Source organism: Musa acuminata, chromosome BXJ2-6 (genome assembly GCF_036884655.1).
Source record: "Musa acuminata AAA Group cultivar baxijiao chromosome BXJ2-6, Cavendish_Baxijiao_AAA, whole genome shotgun sequence".
Classification (NCBI taxonomy): Eukaryota; Viridiplantae; Streptophyta; class Magnoliopsida; order Zingiberales; family Musaceae; genus Musa; species Musa acuminata.
In genome coordinates, this window is record NC_088343.1 from 17,974,639 (window position 1) to 17,991,641 (window position 17,003).

Sequence of the window (17,003 nt, forward strand, 5' to 3'; positions counted from 1 at the left end):
TATTTGCATGGCCTTATAAACGGGGCCAAATCATCTTCTTCCTCCGCACACAGACTAGCGAGGCGAAAGAGGAGAGATGTGGAGTCGAGCTTGCAGTTGCTTCGGAGGCCTGGTACCGGAGGGGAATTCGCCCGGAGGTGATGATAAAGGGCCTGATCGCAAAGGGAAGGTAATCTCACTCCCCTCAACTGATTATGCTGTGATTCTTGGCTCTTCATTGCATGGATCTCGTGGAAGCTCTCTTGTTTTCTAGCCACTGTTCTTTGTGTTTGGATCATCTCATGAGTTGTGTCCCTTGAACTCACAACACTTGTTATTGCCTTTCTTTGAGTTCTTCCTCCAGTAAACTTGGAATCACAATTTCCAATCTGAGATTGGTGTGTAATTTCTTCTCTAACTTGTTTGATTTCTTTCTTGCACATTGACTCTGCTCTTCTATGAAATGATGAGGTGGTTCTCAAATTCGTTTGTGGTGTTTACTCATATTGAATGGCCTGAATGCACGAATATTTTGAACCTTAAATGCTACAATACCTTTTCTTTTGTTAACTTTCTTGAAGGCCAAGGTGGAGGAGACCGATGAGGAAGATCTGAAGATCGAACAAAAGGTTAGGAGCAGCATCCTCTCTTCGATTCTTGACATCCTTTGGGTTCTTCAAGTAGTTCTTAAATGATAGGCTTATTGTGATTTGCATTCATAATGTGTTTTCAACTTTCTTGCCTGCACACTGTTCTTTATGTTGGTTTGATCTCAACTCTTCCACTCCATCTCATGAGACTCGTTACTTGATTACATCGACATGGCTTATGTTTTCTGCCTGTGGCTTGTATATATAGTTCTCTTTCTGAGTTCTTTCTTGCACATGACCTTTGTCTTTCTTTAAAACCATCCAGTGGTTCTTGCTCAAATGCAATGAAACATCTGAGCTCTTCTTTTCTTATACTTCTTGAAGGCGGAGGTTGAGGAGAAGAATGAGGAGAAGCTGGCGTTCGGAGAAAAGGTAAGCAGCTCTCTTCAACTAGTTCTTGAACATGCATGCATCATGTTTCTGTTCTTTCAGTTACTTGGTTAAATTCTGGCAAGTGTATTTGTGTTACGGTTGTAATGAATGACAGAGAGATTATTCTTAGAAGATATCCATATGTGAGAGAAGATTAAAAAAGAGAATTATCTCCTATTGGTAGTGAAAGATTGACGGAGACAATTGAATGAATGACACATGAATTGGAGGAAAATATTAGAAGATATTCATATGTGAGGAGGAGAGACTAAAAGAAAACAAAACTAAGAGAATAATCCCACTCGACAACTAACAATTACGAAAATAATTTTGACCAAAGTCAAAATCCCTATCACCCAAATACCCCTTCTCTCAATTTCCTCTCATTGCAACTTTTCCATTGCATGTGACCAATGCAATCTCATGGTCAATAATCCTTGACCGACACCCCTCTGTCGCGGATGACTTGCCACCGGTTTGGCAGCCATCTTCATGGCGTAGGCTTGTCGGGCGCCAAGTTCCATAGCGACAATGCCCAACAGCCCGTCGAGCCCTCTTGTCACTATTCATCCCACCATTTGATTATTTGTGTGTAACGGTGAGAAAGCAAAACGGTTTTTGAAAGGTTTGGTGTAAAGCGTGGAGAGTGGAGGAGAAGTGTTTGGTGTAAAGCAAATGGTTTTTGAAAGGTTTTTGAAGCTTGGAGGAGAGCAAATGGTTTTTGAAAGGTGTAAAGCGTGGAGGAAACGTTAAAGATTTGATTCGAACTATCTATATAAGTATTTGATTCGAATAGCATAATGATGATTGCATAGGGGAGAAGAACATAAAAGGTGACAGGAAACGGCCGTTACGTCTTTATATCCGAAATCGTTTTATGCTTTCTGTGTAATTTGTTGACTAGTATTCTACACGTGTACGGTGGGATCCGAACCCGTCAGTTTTGATGCATTGTGCTGATCGAACCCGATTACCCGTTTGCTAATTCGTCACCCGAATCCATAAAAGAAACCCTAAACCTAAATAATACCATACTCCCACCCCGTGCGCTTCTACTCGGCATCCCTTCGAGTCCCTCCTCGATCCGGGTATCTTCTTCGCACCATCACCGCCGAGCCGGCGCGACATTGCCAACTCTTCCGACTGCATTCGAGGAGAAGGAATCGTCAAGGTTTTCATCTTCGCTTTTGTAAGTTCTTCAGATTTTGTTAGGGAAGATAACTTGACGTCGGCTTTTTTGTGTTGTTGCCAGAATAGATGAATCTTGATCTCTATTTTTCTTTTTTTCTGATTTGTGAATTGGTTTTTGCTGTTTCGGGGGATGTTGGTACCCAAAAATCGGATTTTGGAACGAGATGATGTACTTGGAACCCAAATATTTAGTGAATATTGAGTAGTATTTCATAATTAGATTAAAAAAGCATAGGATCAGAAATAATAAGATGATATAATTTAAATAGATCCAAGACAACGGTTTTTGAAGCATGGAGGAGAGCAAACGGTTTTTGAAAGGTGTAAAGCGTGGAGGAAACGTTAAAGAGATCCAACGATTTTTGAATGAAAGGTTTGGTGTAAAGCGTAAAGCGTGGAGGAGACGTGAAAGGTGTAAAGCAGAACGATTTTTGAAAGGTTTGGTGTAAAGCAAGACGTGTAAAGCAAAACATTTGATTATTGTTGCCCCCTTTTTTTTCTTTTTCTTTTTTCCTATACCGGGCATGAAGTTGGACTCAGAGCTGGCTTTGTTCAATAAATTATATGTCGATCAGTTACCCCTCATATATAGTTACGCTTGTATCATATAAGGATTACAGATTTATTCTTTTGTTCCATCCCTTTCAGTTGATGTCAGAAGCATGAGTGGATGGTGCCCTTGTTGTGCAGCCTATAAATCACATGTTTGATCACTCTTTAGTAACTAAGTTAATTTATCATTTTCATATACAGTGCAACCAGAGAACTTTTTATTCCTTCTACAATCATTTCATAAAATGTATTTGTATACACTTGACCTGAGAACAGGTTTTTTTAATTGGGAAAAGGAAGATAATGATTTTGCATTTCCATATGATAGTGTTTTGAAGAGGCATCCATCTAAATTCATTGGTTGTTGTTTAGCAAATCCTGCAGAAGATGGAACTGGTATTAGGCAGCTCGAAGATCTAGTTTTAAAGGTTCTTAAGTGCAATTTTCATTATTATATTGCAAGCACTAACATCGATGGATGAATCTGACACTTTAGCTCTTGAATTTTCAAGGATAGATATCGAGCTGTTCGATTCAATCCGTATCTTTGGCCTTCTGGTCAAAAGGTACCCTTCTTTCCCTTCAGTTTTCTAGATTGACTAAAAACTTGTGATTGTATCTTCTGAAAATTTTATCTTATGCAGTATTAGTTAAGCATTTTGTAGATCGATTATTTCTTCCATCTTTGTGTACACATGCTAATTCTCCACATCTAAGCAGATGACAAATGAAATTGGAAAAGCAATGTTCTATAGAGCTGGAGAACTTGGAGTACCAGTGGGAATTATGTGTATGAAGGTGGAACAATATTGTTTAATGTCTTACTTTAATAGACGTCTTTGATAAACATGAATTCCTTTCCTCTAAATCTTATAATAAAGATTTGTTTTCCTAAAGTTTGCCATCTGTGATAGTAGTATTATCACACTACTAGGTGCTTCTAAGCTTTGCTCTCAGTTAAATTAGAATTACCTTTGGGTGTCCGCTCTAAATCCTTGTACCATGAAAAGCCCCGGTGTCCAAAAGCTGATACCTTGATAAGTTTTGTGCTTGGTGAAGTAGGATCGCTGCCTTGGCTGATCAATTCTAGCTTGACGAAGTCACATTTTTTGATGCAACAGAACATTTGATTCTCAGAATAGAATAGCTTTATTTTTGAAGTAATATATTGCTGAACTGATCATTAGTCAAAAACTATCAAGCCATCGCAATAAATTGATGGCTATTTCATCAAGAGTTTCGCCACAGGGTCTTAGTCTACACATATCAGAAATAGAGGAGCTCTGTGAAAACTATCCTTCAACCATTGTACTACTTGACCACATGGGTTTCTGCAAACCACCAATGTGAGCTCATTGCCAGATGTGTTCTTTAGTAAGTACTATGTGCCACTTGAGCTATTCTGACAGTTTGTTGATCTCCAGGACTGATGAGGAACACAATACCTTCTCGTCAATGCAGGTAGTGTTAAGTCATTTCTGCACAAATTACATAATGTGGTATATCATATGTCCTCTACTTGTTGCAGCTGGGCATGCAGTCACAATTCTTATGATTTCAATTTTTAATATATCTTGTCAAAGCTACTGGCATGCTCAAGACACATTTTTAATTTGTAATATATGTTCGATAAGAATACTGATCTCTGTGCACATTGTATTAGAAGACCTAACTATCCCTTTCTAGTTTATTATATATTTAGATTAATAGTGTTAGTCTAGCCCATCTTCAGGCTATCCATTTGTTAAAATACTAGTCTCAAGCATGTGCTTTACATGCTACGGATGATCAAATTATATAGACGGCTGAGAAGTGGGATGGGGACTCCAAAGGGCCGAAAATTGCTTTCATATTGAATAAGCAAAATTTTCATGCTAGGTTGAACTTTTAAAATTCTTGAGTATATTGCTTGTCTGATTCATGGTTTCATAAACCCTCAAATAAGGAAATTTTGAACGTAGTTAAGTTCAAAATTACAGGATATTATTGAGAAAAAAAAGACTCCATATGGGGATGATGGCCTTGCCACATTGTAGGCGCTTCGTATTCTTGGCAAAGAGCCATATCTAAACTTCTAACATTTTCCTTTAGATTATTATAGGACAGACCTTGACCGGGAGATCCTCATCTCTCGGATTGTTTGATTAATATTAGATCCACTTAAAGAAAAGTAGTACTACTCTCCAATAATATGTTTATTCATGCTCTGAACCAAAAGAACTGATGCTTGAAGCCACTGTCATTCTTTCTTCTATATCTTTGCCGTCTAGGCACTCTTTATTATTCTCGGTTCTTCCATTTATGCTTATTGTAAAACATAATTGGGATGAGCAGGTTTATGTGAAATTCAGTGCCCTTTTTCCACAAGTTGAAAAAAATTTAAACATAGATCTTGATCAAAAATGCTACTTGGGAGTAGGAATGTATTCACTCTCTCAAAAGTTAATTCAGTAGGCATCATGCACGTTTGAGCACATTTATCTAATTTAAGATAGATGGAATCTCCAAATCAAACGTCCATGCTATTGATCTTCATGTTAATTTGTTTTCCTTGTTCATAGCTAGCATGATTACATAAAGCTCCAGAGATATTGCAGAGTTCAGAAGGTCTGGATGTTCTTCAGGTATGACTGTAGTTAATATCAACGAACAAGCAAACCAAGGATGCTCTTAAAGCAACAGACATCCTCATTTGTTGAAAAAACCATGTAAATATCTGGTTAAGTTCAGCGATTCTACCTTGGTGCGAAAATGTGGGTCATGCTATAATGCCCGGAAGAGTTAGAAATGCATCAACACCGTTCTTTGCCAAGGCAAATGGAACAATAGTTCAAAATGTGGGTTGGGATAGTGGCTGGACATGATAAGGAGATCGTGTTATCAGCAAGAGACGGTGACAATAATTTTGTCAAAGGAGAGGCTTGCAACTATGTTGTGACGGTGATCAACGAGAAACACGTCGAGCAAGGGTGACGGTAGTTGCTTGGTCGTGAAATAGACAAACCTGATGAGCAGAGACGCTAAATCACTTTAAATGGAAGGTTCAGAAAGGGGCTCAGAATGCGATCCGCTCTTCACACTTGTTGAAGAACCATTGGATGTTCGAGATAATGACATCAACATTCAAATAGGTTGAGTAGAAGCTACATGCAGATGCAAAAGGCCAGCGATTAAAGTAGAGATAGAAGCAGAGAAGGTTGCATAGGCATAGGAGGCTCAGTAAGATGTAGGGGCGGAGAAAGATGTAAGGACTGAAATTAAAGCTATCAAAGAGCAAACGATATCAATCAAGGTGTTTTTCGCTTGATCCATTCAGATCTCGTAAAGACAAAAAAAAGGAAAGATTTTTCGAAAGCATTATCGGGTCCACAGAATCAAAGCAAAAACACATATAAAGCTGAACAAAAAGTAATGAACCACACGGTTCTATGATTCCGCAAGGCAGAAACAAAGATCCAATGAAAAACCCTCAGGCAAGGCAGTAGGCAAAGACGAGACCAAAAGCGATCGATACCTGCAGAGATTGTCGCGGCGGCCGAGCCGAAACCGGGATCGCGATTCCGGCGATGGAAGCCATAGATCGATCTGAGAGAGAGACAGAGAGAGAGGTATGGAGGAAGATCACGGCGACGACCACGAGGAGCTTGAGAGAGGAAAGGTGAGATCCGAATATAAAGAGAACGAGGTAACCTCGGTAGTATCGAAGGGTCAAAATGACCATAATACCCCGAAGCAAACAGTTATGGGCTTTCTGGTCGTTTTAACAATGCCGACTCGGACTTGCTTTGCTGTCGCTGAGGTCGGAAAGTATGCTCAATACATCTCAACCGTCTAACCCACAAAATCTTGAAGATCAACGGTTGATTGATCATCGTTTTATATGTGGTGCGATTGCGAGGTGCTGTAGCGAGCTGCCAGCAGCATCATTTATATCGGACTCCAAAATTTTCATTAATGTATCAAATAAACGAATGCAATGAACCCAATAAAGAACTCTTCATTTGCAATATAAAGAAGTTTTCTTTTTCATTTTTTCCCCAAATAATCTTATTTTAGTTTTTTTTTTTTCAACTGATACTCCCTCCTGATTATATCTCTCATCAATCCTAATGATATTTTTTATTTGATTTAAATTATTATAATATTTTATTTAGTTCATTAATAGTATTTTTTATTGAGATATCGAAAATATTATAAAGTTATTAAAAAAATATTATTAGTGATATTATATTATATCTATTTAATTATCACTGTTCATAAGTTTTAATTAAAACGAGTGCTTCCACCTCCACTAGCAAGTAAACTTCCCAACCATCCAGCAAGTCACAGTTGCCAATGAATTAATAGAACCACTTCTTTTGTTACAAAAAGGTACTATATGTCCAAAATCCATGCCAAAAAACCCTCTACTTGGGAACAAATTATAATACTAGTTAGATGTAAAGCTCTGACGGATGCTTAAAGCAGGTGGTATGTCCACCTTTCATATGCATACAACAAAAGTAGCTTTTTGGAGGAAGCTTAGCATTCTCACATCCTAATAAGTCTGGTATGATGTAGAAAACGAAATTCTGAGTGCTTTGGGAGCCGCCCCCGGATCCAGTTATCCGACAACGTTTCTTGTCGGGTGTCACGATCAAAGCCCCAATTGATCTTTCGTTTCTTATTCTTTCTTGATCTTTCGTTTCTTGTGAGGAAAATGACATCTCCTCTCTAAGAGCTTCTTTTTGATCCGATGATTCTGTCTTTGATTCCAGTCTGATATATCAGAAGATATATTCACGGATTTTATATGCTATTACTATTATCATCCCGTTCACTTTCCTAAATATTTGTTCTTGCTTGTAGACTAGGGATTTTAGCAGTATTCTAATAGCATTGTTACTGTCTGTGGGAAAGAGATGCTCTGTTCCTCTCAATGTTCATTCTCAACCTTGACATTGAACTTTCCCTTTTGATCATTTGCAGGCGGCAGGGCGAAGGGGTTTCTGCTGGTGTATATCACTGGCTAGCACTTGGCGTACACATTAACAGCTCTTTGTGGTGAGAAAAATACTTTCTTTGGCCCTGGCATTAGGTCTTAATTCTTGGTTCACTTGCAACAGTATTAGATCCAAAAATAAACAAGTAATCTCAAATCAATTTAAACAAAGTCATGCATGAATCCTAACAAAATAGATCAAACATATAAAATTATCATGCGGATAACATGTTTATTATCACATTGTAATAGATCGAATACCTGATGTTGCACTTGTGCAACAATGGGCGGAGAGGTTTTTCTCTTTGGCATAAGTCCTTTATTCTCTCAACAACAACGGATAACTCATATCGTACTCCCAATAGCAAACAAAATGATATACTACCCCATCAAGGTGGTGATAAATTTTTCCTAATAACAACTAGTAACGAATGGAGAAATCGTCTAACCATCTTGTTTGATAGTCTGGTAATCTTCTAATGAAATCACCCTACTAATATGGCTTATATGAAACAATGTCCAATCATTTGTAATTTCATTCAATCATTTGTAATTTCATTCATCCATACATACATTCAAAGAGACATGTAGACATGTCAAAGATATCATGATAGATTATACTTTGTATGTGGCATGAGAGACCCAGTACAATGGTGATTCCAAACAGTTATGGGCTGTGTCGCATGAGACTGCATTGAGCATTGTTATAATTCAAAATAATTAAATTAACAGTAAAAATATGAATTACTTTTTCTTGTGTTTATTGAATTTTATGTTATAATTCAAAATAATTAAATTAACAGTAAAAACTAATTTAATTTGATACAAAATTAAAAAAAATTATGTTATAATTAACAGATTTGAAAATATGAAAATATGAAAATCTTCAAATATGATTTACTTTTTCTTGTGTTTATTGAATTTTATGTTATAATTCAAAATAATTAAATTAACAGTAAAAACTAATTTAATTTGATACAAAATTAAATATGATACAACATTAAATTAACAGATTTGAAAATATGAAAATCTTCAAATATGATTTACTTTTAATTTGAATAAGAAGAAGTCTGAAGCTAATTAAATTCAATAAACACAAGAAAAAGTAAAAACTAATTTAATTTGATACAACATTAAAATTAACAGATTTGAAAATATGAAAATCTTCAAATATGATTTACTTTTTCTTGTGTTTATTGAATTTTATGTTATAATTCAAAATAATTAAATTAACAGTAAAAACTAATTTAATTTGATACAAAATTAAAAAAAATTAAATTAATATTAACAACTCTACATAATTCTTCTTTTAAATTAAAAATCCAACATTAATCAATATCAAAATTTTATGAAATATTAAACAACTAGAAATCAATCAAATATTTTAAAATTTAGACTAAAAGAAAAAGGTGGAGAACATACATTTTAAAGCTAAGGTTAAGACCAAGAATCCTCCCTCGTGGTCAAATCCCTGTCAGCCAAGTTTAAGATGAGAAAGGGAGTCCACTCTCGGGATTGTAAAGGGGATGTGGATTTATAATAAGGTAGGGCCGTATAATTCCATTTTAAGTTTTTTTATTTTTAATATAAAGTAATTAGGTTATTTTTATCAGAATGTTCAAAAGTAGGAAATATTTTAATTGTTAAAGCATATTCCTTATGAGGGCATATAAGATTAGGAAGAAAAACTAATAATAAAATGGGATATTAGTTATGACATATTTATTGGGGAAGCAAAAAAGGTTAAGATGATTGATTATATGGTGCATGTGGAAACACATTTACATTTGTATGTCCATTTGGAGAAAGAGATTTGAGTGAATGTATTATGAAATACTTTGAATATTTGGTAAACAAACTATATTTCAAATGAGCATTAACGTAAGTGTTGTTTGGTAAAATTATATTTTAAAAATTTATTGAATATTATGTAATAAATTCACCCTTCTAATATTTTTAATATCTATTCAAAAGTGAATATATATTTTTTATTCAAATTAATAGGTAAATAGATAAAATAAATAAATGAACATATGTAATCTTACAAAAAAATTAGAAAAAAAATTTGTATGGTGTAACAGACTTGTGAGATAAGGAGTTGACAATGGCAAAAATCAAGAGAGAGAGAGAGAAAATGAGGGTTGGAGTTTCTATTATATAATGACAATCTTGTGATTTTAGAGAATATCATAGGATTCTTTGAAAATTTTCATTAGCATTCTGAAATGCTAATGCTACCCTAAGATAGTAGAAATGCCTCATAATACCATTATGCTGATAAAGACCTTAATAGATTAGCATAAGGTCACGGGCTAGAATCCCTCATTCACCACTTACACTTTGCAAAAAAAAAAATAATATATATATATATATATATATATATATATATATATATATATATATATATATATATATATTAAGCACCTTAGCTTCAATGAAATTTCTGGATTTTGGTGCGTTCTTGAGTGATTTTTCTGGATTTTTTTTATGTTTTTAATTCAAATGTCATTATATAATAGATTGTCATCTCTAAAATCACAAGATTGTCATTATATAATAGAAACTCCAACCCTCATTTTCTCTTTCTCTCTCTTGATTTTTGCCATTGTCAACTCCTTATCTCACAAGTCTGTTACACCATACTAGAATACCGCAGAAGTGAAAAAGTCCTGCGAGAAAAGATCCAGGTTTCATCTTCTGTTGCTCATCACCATCTCTTCCTCTTTCTTCTCGTCGACTTTACCGTCGCATATAAGATGGGAAAGTTAGGATGAGCATGTTTTCCGATTTCAGCTGCTTCATCGACTGTATGCTTTCTTTCGGCGGATACGAAACGATGGTGCTTCGTTATACCGAAGCTTTCTATTTGCCTATGTGGTAACCCATCACAACATCTTGAGAAGTTGATGCAACTTAGTGGTTCTGCATCTTCTTATATGGTGTTTCTGTTTCTGCCGGAGTTAGGAGCACATTTGGGTCACACGAGACAACACCGAGGTCGACCGTATCGGACAAAAGTCTGACACTTTGTCAGTGGACAAATGACATCCGCGGCAATATCTGTGCCAACTTTGAAGAGCTGAGAGAGGTAAGAATGCTTTCCAACTCTATCTGCTTGCGTATAAGTTCTCCTTTGGTCCTTATAAGTGAAATTGCCTTCAGATGTTCCTCCAGCTGCTGTACGAGTACATCAGAGAAGAATCGAGACCACGAAGGTGATTGCTTGAACTATAGTCTCTTCAAGAACTCTTCTACATAGCGATTGAAGCATTCTGTTGCTTTGCGAGCTCAGTCACAAGGAGTTTCTGTCGAGGAGCCTGAGACAGTGGGATTCAGCTTCAAGTGGGACGCTTTGCTCACCATTAAATTTCTTGTGTCTTCTCTTCGTTCAGTGTTCTCTAATGTGTTTGCTCGGTCAGTCATTTCACTCTTAGGCTATGCTGCTTCAAATGAAATAGCCAGGCAAGCTGCTCAAATCCTGTTTAATCCAGACACAGACTACGACGAGGTAGGACGATTTAATTGGCCATCATGCGTGCATGCGCTGAAGATTCACGTACTTTTGCAGGTTCACAGCATTCTTGGCGATGGAGAAAACATCCCCTACCATAGGCAGCTCGTATGATGATAAAAAATAATTATAATAATTATAAATAAATTTTTAATCTAAACAAAAACTCATATGATGATAATAATCATGATAAAATATATATTTTTATGTGAAAATAAACATAATTTTATAATTTAATATATATGAATAATTATTTAATTATCCAATAATAATAATTAGAATTTAAATACCACAAGAAATAAAAAATTTCACAATATGTCATATGAGAAACTATAAGAAAAATTCATAACTTATATTTTTTAATTCTGTAAAGGACATAAATAGGCTAATTAATTCTATTTAATTAGGTAATTCAAAAATTGAGCTATAACGATTTGGTAGCCAACCGCTCAAATTGAACCCAACAACCACCCCAATCAATTTGTAATTAAGATCCAATTGACCTAAGACAATAATTAGATCAAAATTAAAATTAGAATAGAGTGGTCAAATTTCATCATGTCAAAATTAGATTTGATTGATAAAAAATAAAAGCTAACCATATCTAAATCTGATAGAAAAAAATTTATTGAGGTTAGAATTATTAGGATCTTATTGGCACTAAGAGGGGGGTCGGGGGTGAATTATGTAAAAATATTTTTAATCGATTTTAAAATTTTATCGATAATCAACATGTTTTAGAAACTCGATTGATTAAATTAAAGTCGCAAGTAAAGATAATAAAATTAAGTCACAAGTAGAGGAAAAGTAAAGAGAAGCAAATCAATTTATAGTGATTCGGTCTTCTTGACCTATGTTCACTCCTAATTCCTCTTCCATCGAGATCACCAGTTTTTACTATCGATATTCTTTCTAACGAATGAATATCAACTATCCTTATTATAACTTTTTTCTATTTCAAACTTAGAAGATAACCTTTAAACTCTCTTTCTACAAAAAGATCTTTAACCTCTTACAATTTAGAATTTCAACTTAACTCAAGAAGAAAAGACTCCAACTATACTCAAGATGAGAGCTTAAAATATTTTAGTAACTCAGTAATATATCCTTCATCAACCAAGCTTAAGTTTAATATTTATAGGCCCTAAAAAGCATCAAGAATGAAGCAAAAATATTAAATCCCTAAAAATTTTGAGATACAAGCAATACTACCACTAACACTAGGCAGCACTACTGTCGTAACTTTTGATGTCACAAATCTAGACTTTTATAGTACTAACATCATAAAATTTAAATTTTGAGTGGTACTATCACTGCCCTTGGCATAGCTATTACTGCCATAGGCAGTACCATCGCTGAAAAGGCTAACAAAGCACAAACTATACTTATTGACTAACTTAAGCGGTACTACCACTTGAGTCTAGCGATACCACCACCCAAGCCTGGTTTAGGCTACTAGTTTGACCTTTTAACGAGTCCAATTAATCCAACTTCATGCCCAATGGTTTTCTTGATATGTGAGCTTTATTTCGATCTAATATGGTTTTCTTGATTCTGTAATCAAAGTTTTTTTTTTTATGTCACTTATCTCAAAAGCATATTAGTCTCATAAACTCATCAATTGATTTCATCATTAAAATTCGAGATTCAACAAAAATTAAAACTAAAAATAGGTTATAATCATAATTTAATTAAGGATAAAGTTTAATCAAAATTAATTTTGACCAAAGTCAAAATCCCTATCACCTAAATACCCCTTCTCTCAATTTCCTCTCATTGCAACTTTTCCATTGCATGTGACCAATGCAATCTCATGGTCAATAATCCTTGACCGACACCCCTCTGTCGCGAATGACTTGCCACCGGTCTGGCAGCCATCTTCATGGCACAGCCTTGTCGGGCGCCAAGTTCCATAGCGACAATGCCCAATAGCCCGTCAAGCCCTCTTGTCACTATGATATAGCCAATTGTAATGTGAGCACCTGGGCGGTGCTGCTAATGCCATATTTTGAACCTTGGGACCCTTTTGTTGTGATGCTTGGAGGCATTGCCATCCGAAAAATCCAAACATAACCATGCCAACTAGACTCCTACAGCCGCCTAATAACACCATTGTCCAACCGATCATGTGCCGGACCACCCCATGATCCTTGGCATTGCTAGTCGAGGCCAATGCCCATGAGCACAATAATTGATGTTGTCACTCAACATGCTTGCTCCGAACTCCATTGCTGCGGATGCGGCATCGCCCACAACCCTAAGTTGACATGATTGCATCATGCCTCTTGCACAATCACTGTCGAAGCCCCCTACCATCGCTATTTGGGGCAACTGTGACACATTATAGGGTCAATGAAGGCCACCGCCATCTATAGCATTGTTATCTACCACCAGTTAGGATACGAATGTCACCAAGAGGAGGAATGAATTAGTGATATCGTAAAACTTACAACGATTTTGAAAAAATTACATTCTATAAAACCCATAATAAAAATATATTTAAACTTTAAATAATCATAAGAGTGCAAGCAGAAGTAGTAGATAGTTAAACAAGAAAGCAATTAAGGTAAACATCAAAAGAAAAAAGCATACTGGATTTATAGTGGTTCATTCGTCGTGACCTACGTCCACTCCCGATTCCTCCTCCATCGAAATCACCAGCTTCTACTATCAGTCTTCTTTCAATGGGCAAAGACCAACTACCCTCTTACAACTCTTTCTTTTTTTCACAGAGTTAGGAGACAATATTTACAAGTCTTAGGAGACAATATTTACAAGTCTTACACCTCTCTTAGAATGATCACAAAACTTAAGGAAGATGAGGATAGCAGTTTTTAAAGATTTTTATAACTTAGAATCTCAAGACTTTTGTTCTCAATTTCGTACTTTGTAAGCAGGAAAGATTGGGGTATTTATAGGCCTTAAATGGCTTCAAAAATAAAGTCAAAAAGTATCTCATCCCGGGTTTCTAGGGTACTGGCGATATCATCGCCATTTCTGGGCAATACCACCATTTGTCAGACTAACAACTGACGATACCACACTGATTATACCACCGCTTGTCAATTTGACACTAGGCGGTACCATCGCCCAGTCTAACACTGACACCGCCCAATCTGGTGGTACCATCGCTTGACAAAATCTGGAAGACTGTGTCTAGGTGATACCACTACCAGTCTAGGCGGTACCACTACCTAGACAACTTGGGAGGTCGAGCCTCAAGTGCCACCGCTTGGGCTGGCTAGAGATCACTAAATGAGCTAAACAACATGCCCAATTGAGCCTTAATTCGGGCCCAATTGACCCCTAATTGAGTTAGTAGGGTTACACCCAAACCTAACTCAAATTAAGACGTAACTACGACGATTAAGACTAAAACAATTATAAAATAAGAAGCTAAGTTGTTTGACATATCATTTGTTTATCCAAACTCCTAACGAACTTCCAACAAACTTCTAGCGCATTATCCAAACCTTTGGCGTATCACCTGATCTATCATCAAGTTGATTCCCGCAACTTCTAATCTTAGCGCAACATCTTATTCTTCCGGCTCAATACCCATTTTTTAACTCCTGCCTAACGTTTGATTCTTTTTGTTTCCATCATTTTGCCTTTTTTGATCGAAGTTAGTCCTACATTACTTTTCTCAAACAACATATTAGATCGTAAACTCATCAACTGATTTCATCATCAAAATTCAGGATTCAACACCATCAACTCGTAATTCACCAATGTCAAGTCGTGATTCCTACTAAGGTTGGTGAACCCTATGCGTAAGACATTCATGGAGCTTCCTCAACATGGCCCCCTTTGCACTCCTATGATGCCACTAATTGTAGTGGTCCTTCTTATTGCGATGCTTGTGTGGCAACCACCCTCAATAGGGGCTGTTGCACCATATGGGTAATAGCATCCTACTACAGCAGTGCTATCACAGGTAGTAGCGCCACCACCTAACGAAGTAGCTACTCAACGCAAGGCTAGTGACCAGAGTATGCCGCCACCATCAATTACATCACTATTGACAACAAATTGTCGACGATAGATTATCGATCAAAATTGGATAGCGTCTTTCTAATGCCCAAACATAGTAACTCTGCCTCTAATTCTATATATGAGAGCGAGGAAACCTCTGGCACCTACAAACATGTAAACAATATAGAGGGGGAGACAAGCACAAATGCATATAGTGCCCTAAACGCATAGAGGCAATATAATATGATCATATGATGCAAGCATCATAGGATCAGAAATAATAATATCTAAAACAAATCTAAATAGATCTAAATTTTTTAATAATCTATGATAACTTAAATTTCAATATGACATGACTCTGATACTAATGACAAGAAATAAAATTATTATACAAAAATTTTATACTATGATTGAAACGTATATCATAGATCAAAGACATAAAGGTGTATATCTTTTGATATGATAATCAACAAAATATGTATATCGCTACGAAGCACCTCTATCGGTGCACATCTATATAGGAATCTAGACTCATCTTCTCCTTTCTTTTTGTTTTCAAGACCACGATAATTAATATAACCCTAAAAGATTTTGTCTATATATAAGCGAGGGCAAACGATTTAGGAAGGATAATTAGAAGTCTCTCCTATCAGGATCATATCTTAATTTTGCTAGTTATAGGTGCCCAGCAAGCCAATCACATGAGTGATGGCACGTGCGACTTGATAAAGAATCTTTTTGCTTATTATATTTTGGCATATATCACTTTATAACTATTGCATATATGCATATATATATATTGTGATGTCCTTGGATTTGTGCAATAGGAATCAGATCGTGATGAGATCACGAAAATGAGATCGATTCACCTTTAAACACATATCCTAAATAATCCCGGTCATAGGTTACTCGAGAGGGACATCGTGATAACCGGACATACTAGTGTGCTGTATACCCGTCCATATGATGGATGCAGCTGGTCTCATATCTGCTCGTGTAGGGACACTAGGGATACAGTACAGGTGCTCATTGGAGAATGAGTTCACTAATTGATCCGCTTACGGAATGCTAGATGGTTGATGATGCCTTATTGTCATACAGCGATTTCGTAGTCCTAGTGGTATATTTGGTCCTTGGACTTGAGACACCAAGGATGTCCTGTATGAGTGCTCCACTCTTTGATACCAGACTTATAGGTTTGGCTATCCCAGATCTAGTACAGCTGGTCATTGGGAGTGGTAGTCGACCTTATGAGGGCTATTGAGTGTCAATAGAGGATCATTCACTATCGGCGTCATGAGAGGAATATCCCATGTGTTCTTGCTCAGACAAATCCCTGACCAGGGTCATTCGGGTTGAGAGAGAAAGAGTTCTCTAAGAGAATCCGATTAGAGCGAGACTCGAGTAGAAACCATATGGGTCTGATAGCACCATGCTCGATATACGGTCTTTGGGATATTAGACGGATGAGAGACTATAGGTACACGGTAACTGAGGACAGACAGGTCCAATGGATTCGATTCCCCTTGTATCGTATGGGGACTACGGCATAGTGGCCTAGTACGTCCGTAGTCGATAAGACGAGTGAATTATTACAGAGATAATAATTCACTGAGTTAGAAGGAGTTCTGACAGGTTTGACTCACGGCCAGCTCGATATTGGGCCTAGAGGGTCACACATATATGGTAGGCATTGCGATGAGTAGAGGTTCGGATATGAGATATTCGACGGAGCCCTTGCCTTATTGGATATCAAATAAGCCCCATTTTTTTTCTTTTTTTTTTTCCCTAT

At 36.4% G+C, this 17,003-nt stretch overlaps 1 protein-coding gene and 2 long non-coding RNA genes across 8 annotated transcripts; all 3 read left to right on the forward strand.

The window, feature by feature from the left end:
- The first annotated feature begins 2,033 nt into the window (after nt 1-2,033).
- On the forward strand, nt 2,034-4,896 carry LOC135615154 (uncharacterized). Of its 6 annotated transcripts, none has more exons than XM_065113280.1 (6): nt 2,034-2,172; nt 2,462-3,172; nt 3,257-3,310; nt 3,465-3,542; nt 3,993-4,090; nt 4,169-4,890. In XM_065113280.1, the coding sequence occupies exons 2-6, from the start codon at nt 2,990-2,992 to the stop codon at nt 4,428-4,430; spliced, it is 675 nt and encodes a 224-aa protein (XP_064969352.1). In that variant the 5' UTR covers nt 2,034-2,172; nt 2,462-2,989; the 3' UTR covers nt 4,431-4,890. The 6 variants fall into 6 exon arrangements, with proteins under 6 accessions (XP_064969352.1, XP_064969351.1, XP_064969353.1 ...); XM_065113279.1 differs by having other exon boundaries at nt 2,036-2,190; XM_065113281.1 differs by having other exon boundaries at nt 2,037-2,190; nt 3,073-3,172; nt 4,169-4,895.
- Nucleotides 4,897-7,706: 2,810 nt separating this feature from the next.
- Nucleotides 7,707-10,887, forward strand: LOC135613546 (uncharacterized). Its single transcript, XR_010487331.1, has 3 exons — nt 7,707-7,787; nt 10,372-10,602; nt 10,690-10,887. It is a non-coding gene; the product is annotated as an uncharacterized LOC135613546 (long non-coding RNA).
- Nucleotides 10,888-10,906: 19 nt separating this feature from the next.
- Nucleotides 10,907-11,252, forward strand: LOC135613547 (uncharacterized). Its single transcript, XR_010487332.1, has 2 exons — nt 10,907-10,940; nt 11,018-11,252. It is a non-coding gene; the product is annotated as an uncharacterized LOC135613547 (long non-coding RNA).
- The last annotated feature ends 5,751 nt before the right edge of the window (nt 11,253-17,003 follow it).

What these genes read in the sequence shown, in the direction of transcription:
- LOC135615154 (XM_065113280.1), top strand. Translation starts at nt 2,990, where the DNA reads ATGTATTTGTATACACTTGACCTGAGAACAGGTTTTTTTAATTGGGAA. An exon ending in TCGAAGATCTAGTTTTAAAG is followed by an intron (nt 3,173 to 3,256) that starts GTTCTTAAGTGC and finishes TGAATTTTCAAG; the next exon opens with GATAGATATCGAGCTGTTCG. An exon ending in TGGGAATTATGTGTATGAAG is followed by an intron (nt 3,543 to 3,992) that starts GTGGAACAATAT and finishes GTTTCGCCACAG; the next exon opens with GGTCTTAGTCTACACATATC.